This window comes from Oncorhynchus mykiss, chromosome 4 (genome assembly GCF_013265735.2).
Source record: "Oncorhynchus mykiss isolate Arlee chromosome 4, USDA_OmykA_1.1, whole genome shotgun sequence".
NCBI classification, from domain to species: Eukaryota; Metazoa; Chordata; class Actinopteri; order Salmoniformes; family Salmonidae; genus Oncorhynchus; species Oncorhynchus mykiss.
Window position 1 is genome coordinate 12,874,334 of NC_048568.1, and position 12,478 is coordinate 12,886,811.

General features: G+C 44.4%; 1 protein-coding gene across 2 annotated transcripts in view; it reads right to left on the reverse strand.

Moving 5' to 3' along the window:
* LOC110522109 (gamma-aminobutyric acid receptor subunit rho-2-like) overlaps positions 1-12,478 on the reverse strand; it is a 40,532-nt gene that overhangs the window by 23,435 nt on the left and 4,619 nt on the right. The window contains exons 2-3 of one of the 2 annotated variants that reach the window (XM_021600234.2): positions 8,341-8,450; positions 2,678-2,745 (exon numbers count right to left, since the gene is read on the reverse strand). In XM_021600234.2, the coding sequence (XP_021455909.1) occupies positions 2,678-2,745; positions 8,341-8,450 (178 nt within the window). The remainder of the gene's footprint in view (positions 1-2,677; positions 2,746-8,340; positions 8,451-12,478) is intronic. The other variant, XM_036975657.1, reaches the window with a different exon arrangement.

The window sequence follows — 12,478 nt, forward strand, 5'->3', positions numbered from 1 at the left end:
ATCAAAGCGAGAGCTGCATGTAGCCAAGAGCACAAAACATGTACATTTCTAGATATCTTTGAAAAGCGAGTCGGGTAAAGAGCTTTTTTGTTGTCTTAAAGGGGCAGTGTGTATTTTGTGTATTTTGAGACAGGCTTGAATAAGCTAAGTAGCCAATAGGCAGAGGGTTGCACAATATTTCTGTTTCTCTGTAATAATGGTATGACAATATTAATGCATTTTATTTTGTAAAGTGGTTTCTTGCATCAAACAACACAACAGCATTTTCAGTCACCAAGTGAATAAACAGGTTGATGTAAGTTTTTGTCAAAGGTGTCATGGAATGTAGGTCTACATTGAACAACACAAATCGGCTGCTACTGTAGGCTTAATGATAGAACAGCTATTTCCATGTTAAAATGTTATGAGATGCATTTTCTCCATTGTTTTTGATGGTAAGGCCACTCTGGTAGGCCTACATTATTATTATTATTATTATTTATTTTTGAATTTTACCCCCTTTTTCTCCCCAATTTCATGGTATCCAATTGTTTAGTAGTTACTATCTTGTCTCATCGCTACAACTCCCGTACGGGCTCGGGAGAGACGGTCGAAAGCCATGCGTCCTCCGAAACACAACCAAGCCGCACTGCTTCTTAACACAGCGCGGATCCAACCCGGAAGCCAGCTGCACCAATGTGTCGGAGGAAACACAGTGCAAATGGCGACCTGGTTAGCGTGCACTGCGCCCGGCCCGCCACAGGAGTCACTAGTGCGCGATGAGACAAGGATATCCCTACCGGCCAATCCCTCCCTAACCCGGACGACGCTAGGCCAATTGTGCGTCGCCCCATGGACCTCCCGGTCGCGGCCGGCTGCGACAGAGCCTGGGATCGAACCCAGAGTCTCCGGTGGCACAGCTAGCACGGCAATGAAGCGCCTTAGACCACTGCGCCACCCGGGAGGCCCTGGTAGGCCTACATTATGATCAAATAGCCACAGTAGCCTATATAGCCACTGTTAAAACTAACTTAAATGGGTACAGTCTCAGTGTTCACAGTAAACGCGCGCTGGACGTTGCACAGAATTTTCACAACGTTCAAGTTTGCGCTCAACATTTGCCCTGAGAACAGCCTCAATATGCTGGGACATGGACTCTACAGGGTGTCGAAAGTGTTCGACAGGGATGCTGGCCCATGTTGACTTCAGTGATTCCCACAGTTGTGTCAATTTGGCTGGATGTCCTTTGGGTGGTGGACCATTCTTGATACGCAAGGGAAAAGCAGCATTGCGGTTCTTGACACACTGTCCAACCAGTGTTCCTGGCACCTACTACCGTACCCAGTTCAAAGGCACTTATATCTTTTGTCTTGCCCATTCACCCTCTGAATGGCACACATACACAATCCATGTCTCAATTGTCTCAAGGCATAAACATCCATCTTTAACCTGTCTCCTCCCCTTCATCTACACTTTTTTAAGTGGATTTAACAAGTGACGTCAATAAGGGATTATAGCTTTCACCTGGATTCACCTGGTCAGTCTGTCAAAGAAAGAGCAGGTTTTCCTAATGTTTTGTACACTCAGTGTATGTCCCTAGTATGAGCAGGGAACATATTATGTCATTATGTCCAGAGAGGGCAGTCAGAGTTGACATTAGTGATGATGAGACACATACAGTAATGACAGCTCTGGGTTAGAGGTTGCATTGGTCACACATATCCTTTCCCTTCCTCTCTGCTCCTTGATCTGTATATGTTGCTAGGCAAAAGGGTCTATTTCATGTCGACTACGCCACTGCATCCACCACAGCAGATCCTCCCCTTTTCCATTCACTTCACAGCATTACACTATGTATTAGATCAGTAATAATACAACTTGAAATAATGGCACCAATGAAGTAATCAGTACCTATGTCATTACATACAACGTGTGTGTAACATCACATTTGGACACATTCAACAAATATTAGTCCACTGTAACATTGCATAATGATATTAAAATGGTTGATACGGATGACTGAACCTTTGTCCTCCAGCAGTCTGGCATTAAGGACAGTCATAGTCTGAAAGCAATCATTTGCCCAGTCTATTTTAATACAGTTATATACAAACATTGAAATGCTCACATAGAGACTTACAGGACATCAGGATGGCAGTTCGGCTCCAATTTATAGCTTAGGACAGCGGGCCCATGTAATTATATTACTGTGGTGGAACATGTGCATGGTCATTTGCCAGGTCATTTTCAAGACAAAACATTGTTTTTAGCACTGTGCTCCTATTGTTTGGATTCTCTGAGAATACGAGATTAAGAAGCATGACCAATATAATTCATTTGAGTTCATCAGCTCCAAAACAGTGCTCCCCCCCCCCCAAAACAGCTTCACAGTCTTATTTACTTATTAGCAGATTGTGAAGGATACGCTAATTTTCTTTGTGCAGCCCACCACTTCCATTGAACCAATCATTGATGTTACCGTCTCTAAAATACTTTTATTTAACACTGCCGGGTGTCTCTTTATTTGTTATAGGAATGGCCAGCATCCCTACCCATTGCGTTCAGCAGTTGTTGAATTTAAACGCCGTATCACAAAGACCTCTTCAAATGTTCCACTGATCTGTAATAATAACTGTTCAAGTTGACTTCATTGAAATGTTACAAGGTTTCATGTTTGTATGATTATCAGTTCACTTACCATGTCCACCTCTGATATACTGTCCAAACTCTCCACCTGAACATCCACCCCTACAGGGACAGCAGGGCCTGCAAAACAAGTCACAAGAACGAGATTATTTTCCTTCTTATTATTATATTTCTGAGTCAAGGATTCAGTTTCAGGTGGAAAGACAGTTTCCCCTTGAGAGTGGCCATAATCACATAACATGATTTAGGGTAAGCTAGTGTGAAACAGATCAATTCTACTTTCTCTTGGTAGATATACAGTGCAGTAAAAAAAAAAAGTATGTGAACCCCTGCACAGTTGTCAAATGTTGTTGTGTTGAGTCTGAAATGTTGACACTTTCAATTGTTACCCTGTGAAGTAGGCTGTGTAGATCAGTAGAAAAAGACATTGAACGTGTCAACATTTCAGACAAACACCACAAAATGTGAAAACTGTGCAGCACTATTCTACTGCACTAGTGTCGATTAAAAAAAATAAAGATTCTCTGTCTGAGATGACGTCTTAACTTGGATTTCCACGCCCCAGTATAGAGGCTCTGATATTTTCTCCATACTTCTTCCTTGTTATGTCTAGTAGTTTACTTTTCCTTTCATCACTACCACACTCCCAGAAAGATTTGGTATTTCACGGTATTACAGCTACAGATATCTTCAGCTCATTTTTTAAAAACCCTTTCGTTTCAGTATTGAGGGCAATACCACACACTCGTGTTGAAGTATTCATTTGATTGAAGTGGATGAGTCATGAGTGATAGATTTGGGTTAGATTTTAGGATTTGCGAGGATATTGAATCCAAATAACTCCATATAAGGTCATGTTTATTTTCACAGCACATACATTCTATGAATCAGTTCTATATGCAATTATATGGCACACAGTTTCATCCATCCCATGTTAAAGGTTCACATAAGAACCGCAAGTAATGCATAATACATACACTGCTCAAAAAATTAAAGGGTACACTTAAACAACACAATGTAACTCCAAGTCAATCACACTTCTGTGAAATCAAACTGTCCACTTAAGAAGCAACACTGATTGACAATACATTTCACATGCTGTTGTGCAAATGGTGGAAATTATAGGCAATTAGCAACACACCCCAATAAAGGAGTGGTTCTGCAGGTGGTAACCACAGACCACTTCTCAGTTCCTATTCTTCCTGGCTGATGTTTTGGTCACTTTTGAATGCTTGCGGTGCTTTCACTCTAGTTGTAGCATGAGACGAAGTCTACAACCCACACAAGTGGCTCAGGTAGTGCAGCTCATCCAGGATGGCACATCAATGCGAGCTGTGGCAAGAAGGTTTTCTGTGTCTGTCAGCGTAGTGTCCAGAGCATGGAGGCGCTACCAGGAGACAGGCCAGTACATCAGGAGATGTGGAGGAGGCCGTAGGAGGGCAACAACCCAGCAGCAGGACCGCTACCTCCGCCTTTGTGCAAGGAGGAGCAGGAGGAGCACTGCCAGAGCCCTGCAAAATGAACTCCAGCAGGCCACAAATGTGCGTGTGTCTGCTCAAACGGTCAGAAACAGACTCCATGAGGGTGGTATGAGGGCCCGACGTCCACAGGTGGGGGTTGTGCTTACAGCCCAACACCATGCAGGACGTTTGGCATTTGCCAGAGAACACCAAGATTGGCAAATTCGCCACTGGCGCCCTGTGCTCTTCACAGATGAAAGCAGGTTCCCACTGAGCACGTGACAGACGTGACAGAGTCTGGAGATGCCGTGGAGAACGTTCTGCTGTCTGCAACATCCTCCAGCATGACCGGTTTGGCGGTGGGTCAGTCATGGTGTGGGGTGGCATTTCTTTTGGGGGCCGCACAGCCCTCCATGTGCTCGCCAGAGGTAGCCTGACTGCCATTAGGTACCGAGATGAGATCCTCAGACCCCTTGTGAGACCATATGCTGGTGCGGTTGGCCCTGGGTTCCTCCTAATGCAAGACAATGCTAGACCTCATGTGGTGTGTCAGCAGTTCCTGCAAGAGGAAGGCATTGATGCTATGGACTGGCCCGCCCGTTTCCCAGACCTGAATCCAATTGAGCACATCTGGGACATCATGTCTCGCTCCATCCACCAACGCCACATTGCACCACAGACTGTCCAGGAGTTGGCGGATGCTTTAGTCCAGGTCTGGGAGGAGATCCCTCAGTAGACCATCCACCACCTCATCAGGAGCATGCCCATGCGTTGTAGGGAGGTCATACAGGCACGTGGAGGCCACACACACTACTGAGCCTCATTTTGACTTGTTTTAAGGACATTACATCAAAGTTGGATCAGCCTGTAGTGTGGTTTTCCACTTTAATTTTGAGTGTCACTCCAAATCCAGACCTCCATGGGTTGATAAATTTGATTTACATTGATCATTTTTGTGTGATTTTGTTGTCAGCACATTCAACTATGTAAAGAAAAAAGTATTTAATAAGAATATTTCATTCATTTAGATCTAGGATGTGTTATTTTAGTGTTCCCTTTATTTTTTTGAGCAGTGTATTTGTGTGTTATGCATTGTGGGTAATGTCCTGATCGCCTGCCATTGACTAATTAAGCAAGGCCCAAGGAGGTGTGGTATATGGCCAATATACCACGGTTAAGGGCTGTGCTTGGGCACGACACATCGCGGAGTGCCTGGACACAGCCCTTAGCCGTGGTACATTGGCCACATACCACAAATCCCGAGGTGCCTTATTGCTATTGTAAACTGGTTACCAACGTAATTAGAGCAGTAAAACTAAATGTTTTGTCATACCCATGGTATACGGTCTGATATACCATGGCTATCAGCCAATCAGCATTCAGGGCTCGAACCACCCAGTTTATAATCTGCGCTAGCTGCTGTAGTACCAGCCTCTGAACCCTCATGTAATCGCTAGTAACTAAAGCCTTTCACTCAGTCTCCCCTCGCCTGTTGCCTGGAAGAGAGGATATTAACTCCTCGCCTTGTGCCAGCTGTCATCCCTCGCTCACACCATATGCCATCCATCAGATCCTAAACTGGGACCCAGGCACCAGCTCCCCTCCCAGCACCTGTGCGGACAATGCTGCCCGCCACACCTGCCAGCTGCTGGGAGAAAGGCCTCCCACAGCCTCTACCCCTGTAATAGATCATGATAGCGGAGGATTGGGCTGTTATTTAAGAAAATGTTTATCTTTCATTCATAGTGATTACATGTGCTCTCTCCATCTGCTCCTCCTGCCATCGCGGAGCCACTGGTTATTTTGTAGAGGCTGTGGGAGATGTGATCTTGCAAAAAGACCACTGCTGAGAACAATCATTATGGGTCGTTATGGGGTCATGTCCAGAGGACGGAGCACTGTGTGTTTGACCTTTTCACAGTGCGTTTGACCTCCAACTTAAATTCATATCAGTTTCCCTGTTCCCCCTAGCAGGTACTTGTTTGTTAAAGCTCTCTTAAAACATTTTCTGATGATGCAAATCTGAAATGTTCAATCCGAACCATACAATATCATTAACTGATCAGATCACAGCTCTGTGTGATCGAGAATGTCATCTGAAATTGTCTGAACTACTCAGTCTCTTCATAGAGTGGGTCCTTAGTATGGTCTGGTAAACAGTTGTCAGTGGAGCACACAAGTAGAAAAATCTATGTTCTGTGCAGATTCATTGAGTCATCAAGAATGTCTCTGTTAGAAGTCAACACGACAGAGGAAGCTATTCCTCAGCCAGCATAAAGACTTCAAAGACACAGAACCCCCCCCCCCCCCCCCCCCCCATGGCAAATCAGTTGATCAGCAGCATTTCATCAGTCTATTTTCTCATACACAGGACAACCGCTAGCTATCCGAATCTCTGCACAGCAAAATGATGTAACCTTCCCGTAAAATACCAGCAGATCAGGAAAGATCACCAAATCTGTCATAAGACCTTAAATAGACATGACATGAATGCTGAATGGGGGGGAAAAAGCCCTTTCATCTATTTCACATTATGACACTGGAGTGCTCCCCTTTTAGCAATTGTAAATCAACTATTGGTAGCACTGAGCACTCAGTTGGTAGAGCATGGTGCTTGCAAAGCTAGGGTTGTGGGTTTGATTCCCACAGGGGACCGGTATGTAAATGTATACACTCACTACTTGCTGTAAGGTCGTAAAGCTAGAACGTCAAATTAAAGCCATGGACAGGTCTTTACACGCCTCGGATGGTGTTTTCTACCCAATGGGAGATGATTAAAATACTTTGTTTTTATACTTACGTTTATCGGTAAACCCGGGACATCTGAACTTGCTGTACTGTGTGACAAATATGACATTCACTGCAACAGCAAATCTCCATGTCTCCGTATCCGAACGTTGTTTAGACGGTGGATTTTCAAACAGAAACCAGTCAGAAACCAAACCTCCAAGGAGCCACAGAATGGAATATTAATGGTAGTTTTGTGCAGACAACTGGCATGGAAATAAAAGTGAATCTCCTTTTCTCTGCTATTTATAAAAGTTTAAATGGTAATCGAGCAGCAGGGGTTCCCTACAGTCATAACCTGAAACACATGGGAACAGCTCTAACCTTTATACTGGGGATATTTACAGCCTTATCCCCATAAAGGCCTTCCCACCGGCAGAGCACTGTATGCATAATGCAAAACCTCACATACTTGTTGTCTCTGGAAGAAAAAAACGACATTCGCACAGCCCTAATTTTAAACAAACAATTAACTTTTATCTCTCTGTGAAAATTATGCCACACAAAGCTGTTCATTGTGTGCAATGGGACAATGCAGTTGCTCCTTCCCAGTGGGATTTCTCTGATTGTGTTTTGGAAAGAGACCTCATGCTGGCACGCCACAATGTCACACAGATAACATTCCTCCAGTGAGCGGGGAGCGGCTGTGTAAGAGGCTTTCACTTGTGCGCCTGCTTCCGTTTGAAGCTAGGGAAGAAAACCTAGCCACCGCTATACATCTCCCACCCAAATTAATACAGACAGTTTTCACAGGCTTACACAAGTCAACTTTTCATAATGTTTGTATAAGACAGACAATTTGAATCTCCCAAAGCTCTCTATTCCGGGACACGAGGCTGTGTCTGCGTGTCCATTTACAGATACACTGAAGGGTTTTATGTAGGATCCTCTATTTGAAATTCTTAGTGTCTGAGCTGCCACTCAAGTTCAGTAACACAACATACAGTACATTATTCACCAGGGAAATATGCAGCATCCCATTTCATGCATTTCAAAAGCTCCTCCTATACCTGCCTTACACTTTGGCAAACATGTCAAACCAGGTGTAGATACCGAATGGATTGCTACAGAGGAATTAATTCTCAAAGTGTCATATCTCACTAGCTCCTGTGTGTATTGATATGAGACTACTTTTTCACACAGATGTACGTTCTCTGCTGGATATGCTTCAATGCCGTTCAAGATCTCAACCAGAGTAGCACCACTCCGGTCCCCAAGGGCCACAATCTTGCTGCTTTTTTTCCAGTTCCACACTGGCACTTAATTAAAGTTCAGAGACATTCATTGGTTGCCCAGAGAGGTCACAAGAAGTACAAACATGGAAACAGACATACACTGCGGCCCTCAAGGAACAGTTTTGCACCCCTGATCTGAACAGTGATATCAGGGCCCCTTTCCCGGGTTTAGAAGGCTCTGGATTCTACTTTGGTAAAATCAGTCAACAAGATGTTTAGGACCATGTCCTTACCTGCAAAGGCTGGTCTCATGGTGAAATCATGGTCATCCACTCGCAGCAGGTTGTCTGTCTTCAATTTGCGAGATTTGGTGTTATCAACCATCCTTTTTCCAGTCAGGGGACTGCAAAGGAAAACGGCAATCAATAGGCTACTTCCGAAAATATTGGTGGATAACAGCTATCTGTCTCCATTCAGTCCTTACTCCTTACAGAGAACCACCCAACCACCTTTAAAATTACCTTCAAACCACAACAGTCAGATTATGAAAGGAACAGGGCCCAAATTTGGAACAGGGCAATTCAGTTAAGAATTTGTTCTTAACTGAATTGCCCAGTTAAATAAATATATAAATAGCCTAAAAGGGTAGCAATATTATAAACAAGCAAAGCATGGATAGGCCTAGGGGGGGGGGGGGGGGGGGGGATTTCACGCATTTCATGCAATTCTACATCATTTTACATGACTGGAGACTTTGGCAGAATCTTTTTTAATACTGAACAAATGATCAAAATGGCAGGCTACTTTGACACTGACAAACTGGGAATCTGAGATCAATAAAAACAACCTTGTCTTGAATCCATAAATAGCCTAGGCCTAGGTGTGTTGAGACACATATTTTAGGCTGCAATATGAGGACTATCCTGACTCTTCCTTTTTACTGGGCACCAATCCACAGCTAGGCTATTTAAAAAAAATAAACTGTTGATCCTCTGAGGCTAAATAATAGGCCTTCTTGTGGTGTAGTAGACTATTCTGAATTATTTCATTTATTTCTGAAGATGTATTTAAATTGATCAGGGGTGCTGCAGTTCCTTCAAAACCCTTCTGGCGAGGAAATAAATGATTGAGTGCAACGCTGGCTCATGTCTATCAGAGTAGAGAGGGTGAAAGATCATATAAAGTTTATCTCATTCCAGTTCAAATCAAATCAAAAGTCACATGCGCTGAATATAACAGGCGTAGTAGACCTTACGGTGAAACACTTACTTACAAGCCCCTAACCAACAGTGCAGTTTCAAAAAATACAGATAAGAATAAGATAAAAGTAACATCGTAATTAAAGAGCAGCAGTAAAAAATAACAATATATATACAAGGGGGTGCCGGTACGGAGCCAATGTGCGGGGGCACCAGATAGTTGAGGTAATATGTACATGTAGGTAGAGTTAATTAAAGTGACTATGCATAGATGACAACAGAGAGTGGCAGTGGTGTGGAGATGGGAGGGGGGAGGAGCAATGCAAATAGTCTGGGTAGCCATTTGACTAGATGTTCAGGAGTCTTATGGCTTGGGGGTAGAAGCGTTTAGAAGCCTCTTGGACCTAGACTTGGCGCTCCGGTACCGCTTGCCGTGTGGTAGCAGAAAGAACAGTCTATGACTAGGATGGCTGCAGTCTTTGACAATTTTCAGGGCCTTCCTCTGACACCGCCTGGTATAGAGGTCTTGGATGGCAGGAAGCTTGGCCCCAGTGATGTTCTGGGCCGTTCGCACTACCCTCTGTAGAGCCTTGCGGTCGGAGGCCGAGCAGTTGCCATACCAGGCAGTGATGCAACCAGACTATTTGCAGGATACTCTTGATGGTGCAGCTGTAGAACCTTTTGAGGATCTGAGGACCCATGCCAAATCTTTTCAGTCTCCTGAGGGGAATAGGTTTTGTCGTGCCCACTTCACGACTGTCATGGTGTGCTTGGATCATGTTAGTTTGTTGGTGATGTGGAAGCTCTCAACCTGCTCCACAGCGGCCCCGTCAATGAGAATGGCGGCGTGCTCTGTCCTCTTTTGCCTGTAGTCCACAATCATCTCCTTTTTCTTGATCACGTCGAGGAAGAGGTTGTTGTCCTGGCACCAAATGGCCAGGTCTGACCTCCTCCCTATAGGCTGTCTCGTTGTTGTCAGTGATCAGGCCTACTACTGTTGTGTCATCGGCAATTTTAATGATGGTGTTGGAGTCGAGCCTGGCCGTGCAGTCATGAGTGAACAGGGAGTACAGGAAAATGCTGAGCACCCACCCCTGAGGGGCCCCTGTGTTGAGGATCAGCGTGGCGGATGTGTTGTTACCTACCCTTACCACCTGGGGGGCGGCCCGTCAGGAAGTCCAGGATCCAGTTGTAAAGGGAGGTGTTTAGTACCGGGGTCCTTAGCTTATGATGAGCATTGAGGGCACTATGGTGTTGAACGCTGATCTGTAGTCAATGAATAGCATTCTCACATAGGTGCTCCGTTTGTCCAGGTGGGAAAGGGCAGTGTTGAGTGCAATAGAGACTGCATCATCTGTGGATCTGTTGGGGCGGTATGCAAATTGGAGTTTGTCTAGGGTTTCTGGGATGATGGTGTTGATGTGAGCCATGACCAGCCTTTCAAAGCACTTCATGGCAAGACGTGAGTGTCGGTAGTCATTTAGGCAGGTTACCTTAGTGTGTCATGGGCACAGACACTATGGTGGTCTGCTTAAAACATGTTGGTATTACAGACTTAGCCAGGGAGAGGTTGAAAATGTCAGTGAAGACACTTGCAAGTTGGTCAGCGCATGCTCGCAGTACACGTCCTGGTAATCCGTCTGGCCCTGCGGCCTTGTGAATATTGACCTGTCTAAAGATCTTACACACATCGGCTGCGGAGAGCGTGATCACACAGTCTTCCAGTACAGCTGGTGCTCTCATGCATGTTTCAGTGTTATTTGCCTCGAAGCGAGCATAGAAGTAGTTTAGCTCGTCCGGTAGGCTCATGTCACTGTGCAGCTCCCGGCTATGCTTCCCTTTGTAGGCTGTAATGGTTTGCAGGCCCTGCCATATCCAACGAGCTTCAGAGCCGGTCTAGTACGACTCAATCTTAGTCCTGTATTAACGCTTTGCCTGTTTGATGGTTCGTCGGAGGGCATAGCACAATTTTTTATAAGCTTACGGGTTAGAGTCCCGCCTCTTGAAAGCGGTAGCTCTAGCCTTTAGCTCAGTGGCTTCTGGTTGGGGTATGTACGTACGGTCACAGTGGGGACGACGTCATCGATGCACTTATTGATGAAGCCAATGACAGATGTGGTGTACTCCTCATTGCCATTGGAGGAATCCCGAAACATATTCCAGTCTGTGCTAGCACAACAGTCCTGTAGCTTAGCATCTTTATCTGACCACTTTTTTATTGATCTAGTGCTTCCTGCTTTAATTTTTGCTTGTATGCAGGAATCAAGAGGATGGAATTATGGTCAGATTTGCCAAATGGAGGGCGAGGGAGAGCTTTGTATGCATCTCTGTGTGTGGAGTATACGATGGATCATTGCTTTATTTTTAAAGTCAATTAAGAAACAAATTATTATTTACAGTGACAGCCTAGGAACAGTGGACAGCCTTATTCAGGGGCAGAACGACAGATTTTTACCTTGTCAGCTCGAGGGATTCAATCTAGCAACCTTTCGATTACTGGCCCAAAGATCTAACTACTAAGCTACCTGCCGCCCCACAATCATAGGTTCCATCTCTAACAGGAAACCGAGCCCAGAATGTATAAGAGTAAGAACACAGACTTTACAGCACACGTGTGACTTTTTAAAATATGATCAATTGGCAGGAATTCTGAAACCAAGATATGGATGTTACGCAATGGATGAAACAGCAATGGAAGTTATGGTTAACATTCCTGGGCCAGGTTTCCTGATAGTGATTGAATTTAGGTTTACTAGTGTTTAAACGATGCATCTTTCCAGACTGGTCTCATAGACTAGATGTAACATAGTAAACGTCAATCCGGAACACCCAAATTAGCATGATGTTATGTTTGGTATGGTTACATAAGATATAAGGTTACCTAAGGTAAAAACAAAACTCTGGATGTCTGGACAGACAGACGGGCAGGCATATAATACAAATGTCTAGGAATCCAAAGGTTGTGTGTTCAAATCTCATCCTGGGCAACTACTTACTGCTACTTAGTGTGTTAGCAAATGTTAGCCACAACATGTTAGAATTCATAACATTTCATATGTTTAGAAATGTTGTAACATATCGTACATTTCGCTAAATTGTATAATATCATATGAATTGTAATTCGTAACATATCATACAAAATGGATGATCCACACATTACTAGGAGGCCAAAAAAAGCATCTAATGACGTAGAGCTGTTGTACAAGTAGTCTGAGGCAGGCATTAGATTCCG